Source organism: Balaenoptera acutorostrata, chromosome X (genome assembly GCF_949987535.1).
Source record: "Balaenoptera acutorostrata chromosome X, mBalAcu1.1, whole genome shotgun sequence".
Classification (NCBI taxonomy): Eukaryota; Metazoa; Chordata; class Mammalia; order Artiodactyla; family Balaenopteridae; genus Balaenoptera; species Balaenoptera acutorostrata.
In genome coordinates this window covers 116,085,491-116,107,174 of record NC_080085.1, presented here as the reverse complement: position 1 = coordinate 116,107,174, position 21,684 = coordinate 116,085,491, and the positions used below count along the sequence as shown (strand labels likewise).

General features: G+C 40.4%; 1 protein-coding gene across 1 annotated transcript in view; it reads left to right on the top strand.

The window, feature by feature from the left end:
• Window positions 1-21,684, top strand: part of GPC3 (glypican 3) — a 430,336-nt gene that overhangs the window by 271,995 nt on the left and 136,657 nt on the right. Inside the window, exons 4-5 of the mRNA XM_057538135.1 lie at window positions 6,582-6,715; window positions 17,658-17,783. Coding sequence (XP_057394118.1) covers window positions 6,582-6,715; window positions 17,658-17,783 — 260 coding nt within the window. The remainder of the gene's footprint in view (window positions 1-6,581; window positions 6,716-17,657; window positions 17,784-21,684) is intronic.

Here is a 21,684-nt window from a genome sequence, read left to right as displayed (position 1 = left end):
TGAATTCTTTTTCAGGTAGACTGCCTATTTCCTCTTCATTTGTTTGGTCTGGTGGGTTTTTGCCTTGCTCCTTGACCTGCTGCGTATTTCTCTGTCTTCTCATTTTGCTAAACTTACTGTGTTTGAGGTCTCCTTTTCTCAGGCTGAAGGTTTGTAGTTCCCGTTGTTTTTGGTGTCTGTCCCCAGTGGCTAAGGTTGGTTCAGTGGGTTGCATAGGCTTCCTGGTGGAAGGGACTGGTGCCTGTGTTCTGGTAGATCAGGCTGGATCTCGTCTTTCTGGTGGGCAGGACTGAGTCCAGTGGTGTGTTTTGGCGTGTCTGTGAACTTAGTATGATGTTAAGCAGCCTCTCTGCTAATGGGTGGGGTTGTGCTCCTGTCTTGCTAGTTGTTTGGCATGGGTTGTCCAGCACTGGAGCTTACTGGTCATTGAGTGGAGCTGGGTCTTAGTGTTGAGACGGACATCTCTGGGAGAGCTCTCGCTGATTGATATTACATGGGGCCGGGAGGTCTCTGTGGGCCAATGTCCTGAACTTGGCTCTCCCACCTCAGAGGCTCAGGCCTGACACCCGGCCAGAGCACCAAGACCCTGCCAGCCTCACGGCCAGGTACGTGGGGAGTTTCTTGCCTTTTGGGAAGTCTGAGGTCTTTTACCAACGTTCAGTAGGTGTTCTGTAGGAGTTATTCCACATGTAGATGTATTTTTGGTGTATTTGTGGGGAGGATGGTGATCTCCATGTCTTGCTCCTCCGCCATCTTGAAAGTCCTTCCTTTCTCTTGTGTGTCATAGTCCAGAGGAAGATGGTACGACAGTAGATGTCATTATGGTGTTCCAGTTACCCTCTGCTGAGCCAAGGGCAGTGAGAAAGAGGAAAATCCGTAGCATTCTACCATCATCCAGTTGTGCAATCCTTAATAATCCTGTGTCTCTCTTTTCTTTTAGAGCACACCCACAGTGTCTTCGGCAAAGTCCACTGGGGTCCCTGGGAAAAATAAGATGGAATCTAGGTGATAAGGTCTACGTTCTTTCATGCTTAGTCTAGTTTCACTTGTCTATAGAAGCCAGAAGTTTTATTTTTAATTCTTCAGGGTTCTGATGAATCCATTGGCGATCAAAGACTAGATTTATACCAGTTATTTAGCAACAGTTCTCAGAAAAGCACTCCTTGGTACCACAGTCATCAGCCGGATTCTAGCAGAATAGTTATTGTATAATTAAATAAAACTGAAAAGGTCCTCTAGAGGTCCTCAAGTCTTGGTGGCCTCAGGTACAGCTCTTGAGAGGGAATGAGTTGTACTGCTCCCTGAGTACAATTCAGTGTGACATCCATCTTCCCTGTCAAAAGCTGTCAGGTTTCTGAGGGCAGACTGATGTGTCCCTGGGTCTTCTCCTGCCACAGACTTAGTGATGGGAACTTTTCTCTTTCCACTTCTGCTTCTTCCTCTCCTTCCTCCTCTTCTTCCCCCTCCCTCCTGCTCTTCCTTCTATTATGAGCCATATAAGTTAGAACACACAGACTCACATACACACACACACCCCTCTTATCTACTTCTTGAGAAGGAGAATGTAAAGTCATACATCTGATTTTTAAATTGAGAGCAGAGTAGATCTTTTAGGGCTAGTTAAGAGTAGGAGAGTCAGAGATACTCTTTAATGTAGTTGTGCTCCCCCTATTTTCTAATCTTTTTGGCTCTTATAGCTAAAAGCTTAAACCCATTTTATTTTTGTAGGCATAGGATCAACCTGGAATCTCCTTTTGGGGGGAAACTATAGAGAATATACTCAGGCCAGACATCAGACGAGCCCTGGGTTAAATTGTAGAAATTACAGAAGATTTTGTAGCCAATCCAAGAATCTGACTTCAGGAGGCTGGGTACAGGGATATCCTGCAGGCAGCAGCCCGGGCCTACTTGAGAACCACCTTTCCCACATCCCACAGAAGTTGACATCCAGTGCTTTAGTATGGTTATGAAATCGCTCTTGCCTGGCAGGTCCAAGAGTTTACATCATTCCACAAGCAATACTGCCTGAAACTTAGGTTAAAATTGGATGCCAGTTTTCTGTTTATCTTTAATAACTAGCCCTTCTTTGAAGTACAGTTTTACAGTCTTCATAATCATTATCTTTCTCCAATTATGGATGGGATGTCCACAGGACCACAGAAGTGGGCCACACCCAATACTGGGAGCCCCAGAGTCTATCCTCTTAACAGAAATCCATGGCATAGGGGGGAAAAGCAAAAAGAAAAACATAGGTTTTAAAGTCAGACAGGTCTGGGTTCGAGTCCCAGCTCTGCCCTTTCCTAGGCATTTGACTTTTTTTCAGTTCCTTAACCTCTGTGAGCCTCTTTCCTTATCTCTAAAATGGGGTCAATAATACCTTCACTGTATGCCTCAGAGGGTTGTTGTAGGACTCACTGGATAGAATGGAGAATGGATATAGAAGTTTTCTGTGAACCATTAGCCTGGAGTGAGGTATTGGTGTTGATGAGAAGCTTACAATATAGGCTCTCTTTCTCTGCTCAGCCATCCGCAGGGAAAGATCAAGTCTGAGTTTTTGTCACCTGAGAGTTCCTAGAACCAACAGTGAATGGGGGCCCGAGGATGAATGTAACCAGTGGAGTATCTGCCTTTCTTGACATGTCAATTATGGGGCGCATGCGTGAATTGCATCAAATCCAAATGCTTGGCATGGTTTCAGAATCTTTGGTAACGTACTCTACTTGCAAAGTAATTCCTCCCTCCCTTTTTCAGAGGAGCCCAGAATAAATATGGCACTTCAAATACCATATCTTCCTCTTTTGTTTGAGACTAGAGTGGAGTGAAACTGTGGGAGCAGGTCAAAAGGAAGTCCTTCTGTGAGTGAGAGGTAGAAGTGGGGTTGTAGGCTGCACTTCCTGATGTCCACTCTACCAGGCTCTTACTTACAAATACCTTGCTGGGCCCAGCAGTGTATTTTCCTCATGTATGTATAAAGCCAGTGCTTCTGGACCCTGCTTAGAGAAGAATGGTGCTAGGGTTACTAGAATGACCTGCTGGCCTGGATATGGTCAGAGACCCTGCCTTCTTATAACACTTCAAGGTCTTATAACACTTCAGAGCACTGTTGCTTTCCCTGCCGCAGGTTCTGGCACATATATATTTATTTATGGCTGTGTTGGGTCTTCGTTTCTGTGCGAGGGCTTTCTCTAGTTGCGGCAAGCGGGGGCCACTCTTCATCGCGGTGCGCGGGCCTCTCACTATCGCGGCCTCTCTTGTTGCGGAGCACAGGCTCCAGACGCGCAGGCTCAGTAATTGTGGCTCACGGGCCCAGCTGCTCCGCCGCATGTGGGATCTTCCCACACCAGGGCTCGAACCCGTGTCCCCTGCATTGGCAGGCAGATTCTCAACCAGGAAAGCCCTGGCACATATATAAAGGCACCATTAGGAATCACAGTTCACGGAAAACAAAAAGGTTTTACATTCCAGGTCTATTGATAGAGACACCTTTCTGTCCAATAAATTCAGTCCAGCTAACTAAATTTAAAGATAGTGGTATCCTTGACTAGGTACATTAGTCAGTGAAAGGAAATTGGATTGCACTTTTTATTTAAGAGCCTGAAACTCCTGGGCAGGATACTGATTTCTCAAATGCCACTTGGGAGGCTGGCTTCTTTAGCAAGTACAGCTGTAGAATAAGACCCAGGTCTCCCAGCATAGCCTGATGTTTCCCAAGTATAAAGCTGAAAGGACCTCTTTAATGTTAATACCTCACCTCTTTGTAAATTATGTTTTCTTTTTGTGTCCACTTCTCAAAATAAGCTCATAATATTCACCTACATCTCACACAGTGTGGAGGTAAAAGATGTGGACAGAAGGGCCCAAAGGGGGTGTCTACATTTGACAAATACTTTGTATATGAGAAGAATTTGCTTCATGGTAGATTTGTGGAAGAAAATACAGGCTGTCTGATAAGACGTGGCAGATTTCAGATGGGGGTGTTGGCAGGATACCACTGTTTGCCCCTTACCCCACACAGAGCCTTGGGAAGTCGGCTTGATAATGCCACATTGGGTGGCTTGGGAAGAAGGGTCAGATTGCAGGCTGGCTACATTCTCATTTGTTCTTAACCTTCCTACTTTTGCCTCAGCTGCAGCCCTTTCCAGTAGATTGGGAGGGGCTAAAAACTTTCAAGTCTTGCTCGCTTCCAGTTAGTATTCACTGATACAAGGGGCGGTCTTTCAATGGGGAGGGAGATTTCACAGCTGTGGGTTGCAAGTAGGCAAGTTACTGTGAAAGATGTGTGAAAGATTTTGATTTTGGTGCTGGATTTGGAACAGCTGTCAGTCAAGAGAATGTGTCCTGTGCTCCCGAATGTGCTGATTAAGAATACTTTGATCGGGCTTCCCTGGTGGCACAGTGGTTGAGAATCTGCCTGCTAATGCAGGGGACACGGGTTCGAGCCCTGGTCTCGGAAGATCCCATATGCCGCGGAGCAACCAGGCCCGTGAGCCACAATTACTGAGCCTGCGCGTCTGGAGCCTGTGCTCCGCAACAGGAGAGGCCGCGATAGTGAAGAGGCCCGCGCACCACGATGAAGAGTGGCCCCCGCTTGCCGCAACTGGAGAAAGCCCTCGCACAGAAACGAAGACCCAACACAGCCAAGAATAAAAATATAAAAATAAATTAAAAAAAAAAAGAATACTTTGATCCTGGTGAAATAGACTCTCACATTGATGTATGTTCACAGAGTCACAAATAGATATTTATGGAAGGAAAAATCAAGGTTTTGTTCCATGAACGCTCACCTGCAGTTTAACAAAGAAGCACATATGTGTCTATGGACATAATTTTATGATGTACAGGCTACCCTCAGTTATTTGTAGCTGCATTATGTGCTTTGGAAGTGATTGGAAGTTAACTCCTCAGTACAGCCGGGCAAGTCCCCTACCTAAAGTACCCTGCCAGACTGCTACCAAGTAGGGCAAATTCAGAGATTGCAGATTCTTCATTTGAAGTTAATATTAGCCCAAGTCAAATAGCGTTACATAAACACATCTGAAAAATTCAGTATCATACATTCCAAAACCAAATGGAATATTTTAAAGTGTCTGCAACTTTTGTTTCATTCCCATTAAGATAAACTATTCAGAAGAAGTAGTCTGACTATCATACTGTAGCTGCTGTCTTTCATAAAAGGTGATGCTACTGCTGATTCTAGATTCTTTTCTAATTCAAAAATTTATTTTTATATGGATAACTTTGCAAAGCTATACAAACCAAGTGCCATTTACGCTTTTATAAAGAGATACATAACTTAGAGAATATTTCAGGGCTACCTTCAGGAATCCAAAAGCTGGGATTACAACTCAGAGCCCATGGCCTATCAGGGGGATGGTGTGTCAGACTGGACACGAGGATTTTCCTTCAGTTCACTTCAATTAATTTGTCTTTACTAAGGGCCTAAGTGTGCAAAATCCAGTGTGAATTCCATGGAGGTACAGAAGTGACAAAGATATAACCCTTGTTTTCACAAGGTATTTTTAGTATTTTTCCTAAAGTATACAATCTATATTTTCACCTTGGCTGTGTTGACTACGTTTTTGAGAACTGGGAATTCTTTTTTTTTTCCCCCAAAAATGTAGAATGTAAGCAACTGAAAATAAAGCATCATCTAATCAGAAGGTGATATTGCATTAGCTTTGAAGTCAGACAAATGGGTTCAAAGTCAGTGAATCCACTGCCTATTTGTCTTAGGCAAGTCACTTAACTCCTCTGAGCCTCAATTTCCTCAGCTATAAAATGGGGCCGTCTGAATCTGATTATGAATTGAAAAGCCCTTTGCCTTAGTAAAATAACACACAAAGAAATGCAGCATAGTGTCTGGCACAGGGGGGACATATGTTAATATTCATACTTATTTATACAGAAATTCATTCAGGCTTTTGACCAAAAGTGAAAAAAATAGCAAATCTACAAGTAATTTAACCAAATCGATCATTTAGAATTGAGAAAAGTAAGAAAGCTGATGCCACTGTTATCATTACTATATGAGTATAAAAGAGCTAAGCTTTAAATTATAATGCTGTACACCTGAAACTTATATCATTAAAAAAAGAGCTAACAAAATGCTCAGAAGAATCAGGAGCACTTTGCGCACAGGAGGTCGCTCTTCTATTAGCAGACTACTCTGCACATCTCTCACACACCCCTCACTTCCTGCACCAGACTTTCCTAAACTTGGCAGTTCCCATTTGTGAACTTCATAGGGATAAATATCAAGTGCCACTGAAAGGCATCAGTAGCATAAGTCCTGTGTAGAGGGTCCTCTCAAATGTGTACTTCACTATAGAGAAAAAGCATTTTCATCTTAGGAAGTCTCTGAATAGACTGTGCTCAAAGTGCCCCCTACCACAGTCTTCAACCTTCTTTTCCACAGATGGTTCTTTGCCCTAAAAGCATTATCACCTTTTTTGACTCCAGTAATAGCTTCGTTCTGCTCTTTAAAAAGAAATTGGGGAAGAAATTGAAGTGTGTTTCAGAATTTGTTTCTACTATCATGTCTGTGAAAGTATCATATAATTATATTGCATTTCCTTTTTCAGATTGGCAAGTTATGTGCCCATTCTCAACAACGTCAGTATAGATCTGCTTATTATCCTGAAGATTTGTTTATTGACAAGAAGGTATTAAAAGTTGCTCATGTAGAACATGAAGAAACCTTATCCAGCCGAAGAAGGTGAGAGATTTTTTTTTTCTCTACTTCAGCGTACAATTAGCAATTGTGCTTTAACGTCAAAAACCATTGGAGGGAAGCTTCTTAAATACATGTTATTTAGTTCTTCTGAGTAGAGTGTTTGATTAATTAAATCTATCATCTGTTAATGTTAAAGATAAAAGATATTGTATTATATCCAAGCCATATTTAAATGTAAATTGACCATATGTAAATATCCAGTACAGCAACACAGGGTGGAATAGACTTCTCTATTCAAGATCTTTATTGATTAAACAAAACCTTTTCTGTTTATGATCTGGTCTCACAATTCCATGGCTTGGTTTGTGGCTTTCCACAAACAGTGAGTCAGGGGTGAGTTCACCAAAGAGAAACTGGCAAGACACTCTCATGTGTATACACACACACTTCACACTCTACACACTCTTTAAAAATTTTTTTTTAATTTTATATTGGAGTATAGTTGATTAACAGTGATGTGTTAGTTACTGGGGTACAGCAAAGCGATTCAGTTATACCCATACAGGTATCCATTCTTTTTCAAATTCTTTTCCCATTTAGGTTATTACAGAATATTGAGCCGAGTTCCCTGTGCTATACAGTAGGTCCTTGTTAGTTATCTATTTAAAATAAAGTAGTACACACTCTTTAAGAATGATAAAATGAAGGATTTGGTTTCTATTCCTTAAGACAGCAGTCAAGGGACCAAATTAAAGTTTGTTGCTTATTCTCTTCATTCCTCCTCCCCCTATCCAGATTCCCTCCTTCCCTATTCTAGTTTCATGGTTACAAATAAGGGGTGGAAATTGGATTGGGAAGCTCAACACAAATCTGGGAGAATTGATTTCCCCAAAAGGACTGCACAGGTAGCCAACCCTGCCACTGGCTTAAGAATAGCTAGACATGAGTTCTGCCTCATGATGACTTTGAGAGGATTGGGAGAGATTGGCCTAGAGACAGAAAATTAAGAGATGGACTAAGTAATAGTCTCATATTTGGGCTAAATTATTCCTTTCATGTCCATTTACCACAGGAGATTTTGAAACGGTAACTCTTAGGCATATATGACACAGTTTAGAGTGAGAGAGGGCAGTAAGGCCACTTGGGTGATAGTCCTCCAAAGACGCATTTCAGGAAGTCACATTTTCTATTGGTGACTTCCAACCTAATAAATTTCTAGTTTCCCTGTAGCAGCAGTTTTGAAGTGTGATTTGAGAACTCAGGGAGTCCCAAACCCTTTCAGAGGGTCTGTAAGATCCTCCTTTTACTAACTACATATCTATGTGAAGCTGGCTTTTATTCATACACTTCAACCAAAATAAAATGTGGCAACACATTAAATGCAGAAGCCAATGGGAGAATTTAGCTGACTCCTATTAAGACAGGCAGTAAAGATATTTTGCAAAAATGCAAAAGCATTACCGCTTTTCTCACTTTTTTCATAAAAATGTAATTTATGCTAACATATAAAGACTCATTATTGTTAGTTTAAAATTAATAATAAATTAAAAAAACTTTTTCCTGAGTTTTAATTTCTAAAACAGTAGATATCAATAAATATATATCATGTAAACAAAAGCTCTTTGGGGTCCTTAATAAATTTTAAGAACCCTTTGGAAAAGAAAAAATAGAAAGAAAGAAAGAAAAGGGACTTCCCTGGCGGCCCAGTGATTAAGAATCCGTGCTTCCACTGTAGGGGGCGTGGGTTCCATCCCTGGTCGGGGAACTAAGATCCTACATGCCGAGTGGTACGGCCTGGGCGGGGGCGGGGGGGACCCTTTGGGTTGTGTTGGTTATCTAGTGCTATATAACAAGTTACTACAAAACATAGTTATTTAAAACAACAAACATTTATTATCTCACAGTTTCTGTCAGGAATTTGGGAGCAGCTTAGCTGGGTGGTCCTCAGTCTCAAAGAAATTTTGGTCAAGGTGTGACCTGGAGCTGCGGTCCGCTGAGTGTTGACTGAGGCTGGAGGGTCCCCTTGCAAGGTGGCTCATTTACACATGGAGCAAGTTAGTGCTGGTTGATTGTTTGAAGGAGGCCTCAGTTTCTCACCACACGGACTTTCTGAGTGTCCTCACAACATGGCTGCTGCTTATTCACCAGAATAAGTGAGCCATGGAAGAGAGCAAGGAGAAAGCTGAGATGTCTTTCACGACCTAGTCTTGGAAGTGACATACTGTCACTTCTGACATATTCGATTTGCTAGAAGCAAGTCACCAATTCTAGTCCACATTCAAGGGGAGGGAAATTAAACTCCACCTCTTGAAAGGAGCAGTATCAAAGAGTTTGTTGGCTTTGTAATTTATTTTTATTTATTTATTTATTTTTATTTATTTATCTTTTGGCCATGCCACACGGCATGTGGGATCTTAGTTCCCCAAACAAGGATCGAACCTGGGCCCCTTGCAGTAGAAGCACAGAGTCTTAACCAGTGGACTGCCAGGGAAGTCCCTGGACATATTTAAAACCACCACAGGGGTCCTGGCACCAAAATACTCTGAGAACCATTTCCATATAGCATAGGGGTTCTTTGGGAAATTTTTTGTCTTTCTGGGAAGACAAAATTAGGCCATTTCTCCAGGCCCTCTTTAGCCCCCCTGTCTGTCCTTTGTCCATTGCTCTCCATTGCTTTCACTCTTTGCCCAAACCACCTGAGGAGTTAACCTCACTTATTGACCTTTAACTAGTGGAAACCTCTTGCATATTGCACTGAAGTGAGGAATTTATATAATATTATAGATTAATTATTTATAAATAATACATAAAATAAAACAGAAATTGTAAGTAATACAGTGTTTGTTTTATATATTATATTACATTTATAGTATAATATAAATAAAATATTATTATATATATATATAGCATTATTATATATATATATAACATGTATATTATATATTGTTCAACTCAGCAGAAATTTGGGAAACACCTATTATGTGCCAGAATGTATACTGTGCACTGGAAATCAAGACACAGCCTCTGCTCTCCAAATCAGTCTAATGTGGAAATAGACTTAAATAGCGATCATTTCAAAACAGTTTTGTAAGTGCAAAGAGGCAGCCTACAGGGAAGGAGAGAGCCTCTGCCCAGGTATAGTGGAGGCTTCATTGAGGATATGGTGTATTAATTTGTAACAGAATCACATGCAAAGCTTTTTCAAAATAAACACAGTATTCCAGTCGCATTTTGAGATCACCCTGTCAACCTAGACACATTGATAAGTAAATAGGACGCTCGTTTATTAAGGTACTGCTGCCATGGCTTCTATCTTGGGCTCTATGGGACCTATTCCCTTTCGCCTTACCAGGGAGGGCTCTATGGATGTTGATTCCTCCAGGGAAAGAAAAAAATCGGTAAATGAGTTTTTGGCTAAGCACCCAGATTTGACACTTTGTTTAGATTCGTTTTTGAATTTGTTGCTAACCCCCAAAGAAAAGAAAGGATAGTAAGAAAAATTGCAAAAGCCCGTAGACTTAAGTAAGTGGTAGTCAGGCAGGGCTCCTTTGGGTGTTGGGAACGTGAGCCCACCCCCTGGTGTTTCTCATCTTTTTTGCACACTGAAGCAAAACTGAGATGAAGCCCTTCCTTCTGAATTCTCTGGCAGAATAAGAAAATAAAACAACAGGAGAGTGTCTGATTTCATTTAACTCTGTCAAATAGCATTGTAAACCCTCTTAGGGAGAGTGGCGAATAGGGGATTAAGATGATCTCTTGCTAAATGCACTGCCCCCTGCAATCTGATGTTATTGAGAGGGCTTGCTGTGGCAGAGTGTTAGTACCTCTATACGTTTCTCAGTATGTTCTGCACAGGATTTCACACTGTCCAAAAAAATATATATACCTCCAGCACCCCTCGCACCCATGCTCCAGCTCCATCCTCTGTGGTTAAGAATATGATAATTAGAAAGGAACCCTATTGTAGCATTCAGTCTGTGGAGATTGTGAGCAAGCTGTCTGAATCTGATTATGAGTTGAAAAGCCCCGTTGCCTTATTAAAATAAAAACACACAAAGAAACGCAGGATTCCTTTGGTAGCATTCAGAAGTCATCTGTTTGTTTTGTCTGCCCCCAACTGGGTAGTTTGCAACACACAACTAATCTTAGAAATAGCTTAGATCAATTTAAAGGCGATTTGATACTCACCTGGTGGCCTAAGTATGGGACTCAGCATTCCTTTCAGATACAAATATTGAAAATATCTGTCATCAGATTTAAAACGGTGAGGGTAGGACAAGATCCATCAGTAGTACAATCAGAATAAAAGAAATGACATTTTCACAGCCCTTTCCAACTCTAATACTTTCAGCTCCTCTCAGATGTCAGGCTTTCCCTCCTTTGCCCTATTGAATGTCTCTTTCACCACTTCCCCTATGATAATGTGTACCTTGTCATTTGCATATCGTCCATAAGGTTTGATATTTTATGACATGAGCAATATCTTTCCCTTTTCCAAACACAAAATCTGTAGTTGAATATAGTCCATTCAGCATCTACACACCAAGCTTCTGGCCCAGATGCTAACCTGTGAGAAAGTCACACAGTCCCTCCACCCTTGTGAAAGTACATCTACGTATTCCAGCCTTCCCTGTCCTGCACTCCCCCTCCTCCCTTTCCTCTCTGACTTGGTCTAAAGGGGCAGTGGATTAGGTGACACTAGTAAATGACCTAGAAAGAAAAGAACAAAAGCTGATCTCAGCTCCCTGGTCCAAAATCAATGCTTACTCCCACTCCCTCTCAGACTGCTGCCTTCCACCCTCTGAACAAAACAAAGTATGTCCTGAGTGAATCGACGAGTCTCAGGTCTGGTGCAAGTCATTCTGCCCTAAATAGGACTCTACTTCTTTCAACTTTTGTGAACACCGTCTATGCTGGTGTAAGGATTAGGCTCTGAGGACTAGGAGAAGCTCCTAACCTAGTGAGGGAGACAGACACACAAATAATTGTGATGCATTGAGGGGTGAGTGCCAAAACAGAGCTATGTACAGAAGAGTGGCAGCGTCATAGATGGGAAGGTTAGCAGCTCTCCTGCGAAAAGGTAACTCTTGAGCTGGGCCTTGAAGGAAGAGTAGAAATTCAACAGATGGAGGAGGGGAAAGAGGGTATTCCAGGCAAAGGGAACAGTATGAGAAAAAGTATGGGCTAGTCTCTGGAATGTAGAAAATTATAGCTTGGGGTCAGACCATGAAAGGTTCTCTGCAGCAGAAATAAGTATGATTCTGCATCATTCTAATGATAAATAGCTTATGGGCTTTTCTGTGTTTTTAATTTTTAAAAAAAATAATGAGCTTATATTATTTTATATTAAGAAAAATAAGATCCTTAATGATAAAGGAGAAAAGTTCAGGATCTGCAGCTGGGGATGAAAGGTTGCTGTTTACTTGCAGTGGTTTCCAATTAGTGCTGCTTTGATGCCTGCCCAAGCAAATCATTGCAGGAAAGCAAAGGGAATCCCCTCGTCCACAACCCAAGAAGGGGACGCTCCTCTTGAGGATGGTGGGAGCCCCCCAGGGAAGGTCACGTGCGCCTAGCTGCAATATTTCAAAATGGCTCGTGCATGCAAAGGGGCCCTGTCCTTTAGTTCCACATTTAACACATTGAAGAGACTCTTTTTCCTGAGTAGACTGCTGTGAGCAAGCATTGGGTTTGTCCCAAGTGAGAGCCGTAGGGTTCACTATTTATATGTCAAATGGTATGTTTGGCATGTATGATTAGAATAAAGTGGAGTTCAAATCAAAGAACATTCCCTTCAATCAAGTTGTTTTCCCATCCCGGGCAACTAATTGTCCAAACTTTTATCCTTTTTTTTCCCAGAGACAATTCATTTGAGCAGACTGCCTTAGTTCACGGGTGGAGATTCTTTTGTTGTCTGTCATGGGTTACTAGCACAAAGAAAAGAAATCTGGACTGGGTCATACATGGATAATTAATATGTCAATTTAGTTTCAGGTATCTTTCTTCAAAGAGATAAATAGAAATATATTTAACTCACCTCCTTTTAAAATTATAAGCAGGGAGATAGAAAGCTTTATTTAAGAAAAGGTAAAAATAAAATGCACTTAATTCCCATGCCAGAACAAGTTTAGGAAGGAGTGACAAAGAAGAGAAGAAATAAGACAGGCGCAGTAAACCCAGTAGGCAGTAAACTACTGTCACACTCTGCTGCTTTCAGGGCTGTGGTGTCAGAGGACGTTATTACCTGTTGTCGCCCTCTTTTGAAAAGCTCATTAACTCTCCAACAGTTTAGAAAGTCTTCTACCCTGAAAAATAGGATGTCTGGCTTTCCTTTCAAAAATCAAAGTTTCTTTGGAAACCAAAATTTGTTTTCTCACAGTATTTAGAAGCTTTTGCGTGAAGGAGTGGCCTGTACCGTAACACTGTATCTGGGGACTCAGAAGTATTGGCCAGTTTGCTAAACGTGCTGGAGCCCTGCTCCTTGTTCTCACAGAAGTGGCTACTGCCTCATCCCACAGGTCCTGGGAATTACTTGAGAACCAGCATTTATTTCATTATTTTGATGTTCTTTCCTAATCACATCTATCTGGGATTCTAGGTGGGTTCTAATGGGAATAATATACACTGAGAACCAAAGAGAACTCAGTGAACAAGCCTATCAAGAAGAATAGGTTTTAGAGAAATAAACATAAAACTTTACTGGAGAGGAAAGTCTAGAAAGGAAATATATCCAAATATTAAGTGTGATTATCTGTCTGGTAGCACTATAAATAAGGGTTTTTTTCCCCCTTCTACTTTTCTATATTTTATAAATTCTCAATAGTGACCATATATTTCTTTTATGATGAGAAAAAAGCAGACTTCATTTTATAAGATGAAGGAAGGAATAGATTTTAACCACTGTTTGCAGCTCTTGCAGTGCTGAAGTTGTGGCCCTTATACATTTCTTTTCTCACCCTTCACCCGGGCCGTTGTTTCATGTTCATCCAAACCTGGCTCTTTCCCAGCTCTCCTGATCGTCTCTTTCCACTATTCCAAGGAGTATCTCTCTCTTATAGACAAAGCCTCTCTTTCTCTGAGACACATTTCACCTCTTCTCTACCCTTTTTTGGAGGTAAATCTCAATAACAGCTTTATTGAGATATAATCCACACACCATACAATTCATCCATTTAAAGTATATAATTCAGCTGTTTTTATTATATTCACAGAGTTGTGCAACCATCACCACAATCAATTTTAGAACATTTTCATCACCTCAAGAAGAAATCCCATACCTTTTAGCTATCATTCCCCAACCGTCATCCCCCCAGCCCAAAGCAACCACTAATCTACTTTATGCCTCTCTAAATTTGCCTATTCTGGACATTTCACATAAATGGAATCATATAATATGTGATCCTTCATGACTGGTTTCTTTCACTTAGCATAATGTTTTCAAGGTTCACCCATGTTGTAGCACGCAGGAATACTTTTTTTAAGACAGAATAATATTCCATCGTATAGAATATGTGTTTGTTTATTTGTCTTGTTCCACCTTTTGGCTATTGTTAATAGTACTGCTATGAGCATGCATGTCATGTACATGTACTTATTTGAGTACTTGTTTTGAATTATTTTGGCTATATACCTAGTAGTGGAATTGCTGGGTCATGTGGTAACTCTATGCTTAACTTTGTGAAGAACCACCAAACTATTTTCCACAGTGGTCGTGCTGTTTTACATTCCCACCAGCAATGTGTGGGAGTTCCAATTTCTCCCCACCCTTCCCAGCACTTGTTGTCTTTTTTATTATAGTCATCTTGAAGTGGTATCTTACTGTGGTTTTGATTTGCCTTTCCCTGATGATTAACCTACCTTTTTAGACTCGACTTCATCTTGGCTTGGTCTTCCACATTTGATACTCAATTTCGGATTCTTAGACACAAATCCTTGTGAAGGCCACCACCACTTTCCTACCAGGCAAAGACCATCTAAACTGCTATACCAGATTAGTCCAGTGATTTACCCAGCCCAATAGCTAGCTAATTTTTGAAAAAGAATAACAGGAAAAATATTTAGGGAGAAAACATGGTTGTACTTTTTAATACCCACCTTAAAAGATGAAGTATTATTTATCTTGCGCATATAAAGTTATCTGGAACTTGAAAACAACTTAGTTATCTTGCATACATAAATTTATCTGGAATATAATATATATTTCATATATATACTATATTTATATTCTACAGGCTCATAATAATGGAAGTAAATCGCCAAATGGCTAACACTGTGGAGGTATTACTCTGTGCCAGCTACTATGCTAAACACTTTACATGCATTGTCTCATTTAATCATCCCAGCAACCTATCATTTGCTTCATTTTACAGATAAAGAAACTAAGCCTCAGAGAAGTTTAGAATCTGTCTAGTAAGGTTTTACTGCTAAGTAAGTGAGAGAGTAACTGGCATTTGAAACTCACGTGGGTCAGACTCCAAAATCAGTGCTCTTAGCTACTACTCCTAATGGGTTTTAAGGGGCTGTTCTGAGAATCCAGCCATCACCATATCATAGTTCCTAAATGAAACTGTGTTCTCAATTCAAAATAACTAATTCAGAAGCAAGTTTTAAAAACACTATCTCTCCCTAGGTCCCTCCTGTATGTCCTGTGGAGGTAATGAGTACTCTGTGAAGCTGGATGGTCTTTTATTTCCCCAAGTTACCTTGTTCAAGTTTCAGAGAGATTCCCCGAGTTCTAGAATTTGATGACCTAGACATTATTCACAGTCTTCGTGGCTTTCTTAGATTTTTATTTTGACCCCACCGAGTAATATCCCCCCATACTAAAGTTGGAGGTCTTAGGTTTATCGCATCCCTTTGTCCCCTCGACATTTAGATAGACCCTCTCTGAATCTTTTTCAGTTTGTCAATGATCTTTATGATCAGCCAAGAAAAAAACTGCAAGAGTTGGGAGGCTGGAAGAAGTTCAGAGTGTTATGTTTGTTTGTTTGTTTGTTTTAACTTCTAGGGAAGTCAAATTGGAAGGCTTTGCTATGAGGTTCAATCTTTCTTGCTATGTGCTATGTTAGTGAGAGAGAGTTTGGAGGTAGGAGGAGGCCTAAGGGAAACTCTTTCATTAAAGGGAGGGCCATCACTTCCCATAGACTAATGGCTGTATTCCATTTCCTCATGGAATGAGGGGAATTACTCAGCCTTTAGTCTTTCAGTTTCCACTCTTGGGAACTGTATTATTACCTTGTAAAACAGAGCATCTCCCCTATTAGCATTAATTGAACCCATCTTTTTCCTCTGTGAGAAACTACAGTGTTGACTTTTATCTTCAGAGCCCTATACTGAGCCTCTTCACTTTGGAGATTGACAGAGCTCAGCAACCAGCAGTAGGCTGTGAGAGGGTTTGAGCAGAGCAGGACGTAACTGTTGGGGTATCAGGAGTTATAGCTCAGCAACCAGCAGTAGGCTGTGAGAGGGTTTGAGCAGAGCAGGACGTAACTGTTGGGGTATCAGGAGTTATAGCTCAGCAACCAGCAGTAGGCTGTGAGAGGGTTTGAGCAGAGCAGGACGTAACTGTTGGGGTATCAGGAGTTATAGCTCAGCAACCAGCAGTAAGCTGTGAGAGGGTTTGAGCAGAGCAGGACGTAACTGTTGGGGTATCAGGAGTTATATATGTCTCAGTAACCCTTCTCGAGTTGTTCTGTACATCACCCTGGCTTTACTGTGACCTGAGCCTTTATGAAGATGTGCTGAGTGTTGTAAGTGCTCTCTCTCTCTCTCTTTCTCTAAATTATTAGTTGAAATGAATTGTTTTATGGTAATAAAATGGAAAATGGCATTAAATGCAAGACAATAATTTCCACCAGTCTTCCTCTTTTGGCCAGATCTGAGAACAACCCCCAGAAGGCATTTCTGGGCTCCTCTAAAGGCCTATATATCAGGTCAGTCCATTGTTAGCCTGGAGACAGTACTGAATAATTACTCCACTGCCAGCAAATTCCCTGGTGAGAGTCTCTAAAAACTTAGTGAAGACTTAAGATAGACTTGAATATATATGAAGTACTCTTTAACTTCCCTTCTACAAGGAATATTGCTTTAGAAAATAAAGAGTATTTTATTTTGGTTTGTTTACTACTGGACATCTATTACATAGATATTTTAATATTTCTTAATAAGCATAAACACTTCTTTCCAGTCTATAGTGTCTTATTTTGTATGTCCATGTACATCTGAAAGAAGATAATAGGCCAAAAGTTTTGCTGGGTATTTATGGGTGTGTGTTTATACATATTTGCATATATAATATGTTCGCTTGGTCTCCTGTCTCTCTCTCTCTCTCACACACACACTCTTATAACATGAAAGCCAGAGCAAATATATAATAAAATATACTAGGACCCCTCCCACCCCCACCCCCATAGGAACCACAATATATAAACAAAGAACAAAGAAACCTTCCTCCTTTAGCAGATGTGAGTTTCTCTGATGATATTGTCAGGAGAATTTCACAGAGCTTACACTGCTCTGAGCACCCTACGATTCTGATCTGCAACTATTAGCCAGAGTCTATATGGAAAGGGGCCATCTCTAGGGTAATAGCATTGTAAATTACAATCAATGCACTCAGTTACACTCAGAAACCAAAAGATATGTAGTGCTTCAGTGTGCCTTGTAATCAGCGCCTTTGAGAATGTGGGTAACAGCATCTGAACAAAAAATGGAAGCTGAACGTGTTAGAAAAATGGCTGGTGGAATTAAATCACCCTTCTGATAGGAACAGCACCTTATATGGCAGGCAAATTTTTTTCTGTCATTTTATTGATTTAAAAAACAAAAAAACCTAAATTGTGGCCTCATAGCCAAGAATGTCTTTTTAAATCATTTATTGCTCTAATCAGCTTGGCAGAGCCTTTCTGTCATGCTGATAAGGAAATTAAACTTACCTCATACTGGGTTTACTTGCATCTTATACACAGATGTTTTGTTTTTCTTTCAGGGAGCTAATTCAGAAGTTAAAATCTTTCATCAGCTTCTATAGTGCTTTGCCTGGTTACATCTGCAGCCATAGCCCTGTGGCTGAAAACGACACCCTTTGCTGGAATGGACAAGAACTCGTGGAGAGGTAATCTTTTTCTAACGTTAAATGTAGCAATATTTGAGGAATACTCATCATATGTTCAGCTCAATGTTAGTTATGTCTTCTCTCCATTAATTTCATGAGAAAAATTCTAGAAAAAAACATACACATGAACATCTCCGACATAGTGGATGCCGTCTATAACTTATAGCCCTCATAGAACTTACAAACTTTGAAGCACATGGAGAACTATGGATTCAGGAACATTTTACAAATTGTAAAGCATAAAACAAGTCTTTTTTTTTGGGGGGGGTGTCTTTGGCTTCTTCCATCTTCTCATTATGTGGGCCCTTATTGATTGATTGATTGATTGATTTGAAGAAATCATATTTGTACTAATAGCTGTTATTTATTGAGAGTTAACTACATGTTAAGCACCATGCTAAGTGCTTATATGTATTAACTCTTTTTATCCTTACATCAATCCTATGAAATAGCATTATCTCCCCCGCCCCGTGCCCCGTGTTCTAGATGAAGATAGAGGAAAGAAGAAAGGGGAGGGAAGAAGGAGTACCATTTCACAGTATTTTTACTGAAATGTTTAATCATTTGAGTGTTTCTTAGTATAATCTGTGCTAACATTTGTCATCTCTGAAGAATTTGCTTATCGCTGGAAAGGAAATAATATATATTCATTTCTTCAGCAAATATTTACTGAGCATTTTCTAAGTGCCAGTCATGTCGAAGTGAAAAGAACAGGCAAATTTTCCTGTCCTCAGTGAGCTTTCATTCTAGTGGGCTAATGGTATTCCTAACCTCTGTTGCTTTGCATGTGTAAGGAATAGCTTACAATTAAAGAATTAAATCGGGAGGGTAGAATGCTTAGGAAACCATATGGAGTTGATGAACATGCTTTCAAAAATGTCTGTGCAAGGGGTAGCATGTTGTAGAGGAGAATACAGAAGAGTGCTGGATGCAAGTTCTGAATCTTTCACTGACCAGTTGTTTAACCAAGGGCAAGCGACTTAATCCCTCCGAGCCTTAGTTTCCCCATCTAAAAACCGAGATGGTTGGATTAGAGCACCTCTAGCTCCGGCAGTCTGTGTGTTTTATTTCCTTATGGATTTATACATTCATCCATACCTTCAACATTTATGTTTGAGATACTATGTGTTAGGCACCAAAGTAGGAGTTAGGGATATGAGGGTGAACAAGATAGGCAAGTTACTTTGAGGAGCTTACATTCTAGTGGAACCCAATATCTGGACACAGGATAATTAATCATGATGCTAAATGGAATTAATTAGCAATGTAATGTCATGGGCAGAGGAAGGCTTTGGAGCCAGATGAACCTGGATTTACATCTCAGTTCTGTTACTGACTACGTGTGGCCTGGGGTGAGTGACTTCACCTAGAAAGTCTCAAGGTCCTCTTCTGTAAGGAAGGGGCATCTCACAGGGTTGTTGTAACTAGTAGGTGAGGTAAAGTCCCTAGCAGACTGGCAGATACTGGAAGCTCAGTTCATGTTACTTCTCTTCTTTCTCCCTTCCCCCACCACCCCTCCTCTTCCCAATGTAAAGTAGAACACATGCCTGAAAACAGCTTGTTTCTCAACTAAGCTTTGTACTGACCTGGAACAATGAGAATGAGGTGCTAATGAGACCGAGGCTGCATGCCACCCTGGAGATAGACTTCTCTGTAGCAAATGTGAATCAGGCTGGAGGGATTAATGGCCCCATGCAGCCCACTCTACTCTGGAGAAATGGTGTATCTTTATCACCCTAAAATCTCTATCAGGTACTGAGTAGAATCATGGAAATGTACCTAACTGTTACGACGTATTCATTTAAATTGTCAAAGAAAAGCAGTTGGTATTTGGCTTTATAAAAAGCAGATGCCTTAAAACAGGTATAAATGATATAATATTTAAAAAGGAAAACACCCACAGGTCAAATATGTGGTTCTTGCATAAACTTGATGAGAAACCATCCCAATGACTTACCCACTGGTATAAGATGGTGAAAAATGAACAGTCCCTGAACACTAATTTGTTTTAAGCAGCATATCTTGTAACCATGGAAATTTTGGTTTATATTTATTTACTAATGTAATCATTCATTTATTTACTCATTTAACAAATATTTGAGTACCTACTGTGAATCAAGCACTAATATGTTTCCTCATTGTTGTGATTGATTAGAGCAAATGTAACCCCACTGGATATGTCTTCTGAAATATCAGATGATCCAGTTTTAGTTAATTCAAAAGAATTTCTTGTCAGGCAGGCCTATGTTTTTTTTATTTTTTATTTATGTTTGGCTGTACTGGGTCTTCGCTGCTGCACGTGGGCTTTCTCTAGTTGCGGTGAGCGGGGGCTACTCTTTGTTGCAGTGCGCAGGCTGCTCATTGCGGTGGCTTCTCTTGTTGCAGAGCACGGGCTCTAGGCGCGCGGGCTTCAGTAGTTGTGGCTCGTGGGCTCTAGAGCGCAGGCTCAGTAGTTGTGGCGCACAGGCTTAGTTGCTCCACGGCATGTGGGATCTTCCCGGACCAGGGCTCGAACCCGTGTCCCCTGCATTGGCAGGCGGATTCTTAACCACTGCGCCACCAGGGAAGTCCCGAATTAGTGGGATTTTTAAAAATTGAATTTTACTCATATAAACTACTTCATGTTCAGTATACTTTCATGAAGGATGTTGTCCTGGAACCAAGAAAGTCCTTTTCTATCAAATGGAAGAATCCAAAGCCTGCTAACTTTGAATGAGTCCAAAAGTTAACTAAATGCACTTCTGCACCATTAAAATAACTCCGTTAAACTTCTTTGTTTAATTTGCTAGCTTTTAATATCTTAGGATATTGAAAATGATAAAATAAAATAAATATTATAGTATGGAGGAGAGCCATTATTCCAAAGTCTTACTTGTACTTCTGAAAAAACAATTTTTTCAGAACAACTTTTATTGTTGATATATACTCTGCAGGAAGTAAAAGAAGGAAGGAAGACAAAGAAGGTGGGAGGAAGGAAGGAAATCAAACGTGTTGGTAGACAGGATAAGGATAATGTAATCCAGGAAGTTGACCCTTCCATGGTTGGCAACCTCGGGTTATAATTAACCTGTACTTTAATCACTGACCTAACGCAATGATGGGACTAGGGAATAGTGTCGAACTAGATTTTTACAAAATTACTCAAGAATGTACATTTAATAATATGAAGTTTTGTAGCCTGAGGACATGTGTGCCCTCTATTTGCACCATTTATGAAGATTAGCTTTGTGCTGCATGTCTCATCTATAGTTAAATCCTCTTTCCAGTGCTTTTCATTTAATTTCTCATTTAATTTAGTCTTAAGTAACAGTTGCCAATTCATATTGTCAAGTGGCTTGTGACTTTGTTGCCTTTATAGGTTGTATTTGTGTTCCTTTGAAAATATTTTACTTTTAGTCAAGGAAATTTAGGATCTTGATCCTAAATCAAGGATCTTGAAAGAGAACAAGACTTGTCAGTGGAGACACCTGATTAAAAAGAAAATATTGACGTTGAAGAAAATATTGATCAGTATCCATGTCAGCTGGGTTATCATAGCTGTTTATACCCTCCTACTATGGACGTACAGATCTTTCAACTTTTAAAGAGTCAAACACGTCATTGTCTCTCTAAATAAGGTCATATTTCACATCCTTTCAATTTTTATCTCTTATGAATAAAATCAATTGAACTATGCAGGAAAAGAACGTTTTCACAGATCTAGTCTCAGGGAGTACCACGTAAGCATCATTTGTCCTTCTCACCTCCACCACCTCCTCATCTTGGCTGGAGATAAATATTGGCTTCCAGGATTTCACAGAGAAATCTTCAAATTAGCAAGCTTGGCTTGTGTGAGGTATACTCCGTCATGAGAGTCACCATGTATCCTACAGGCAAAGATCTCCTACCATTGCCAAAGGCA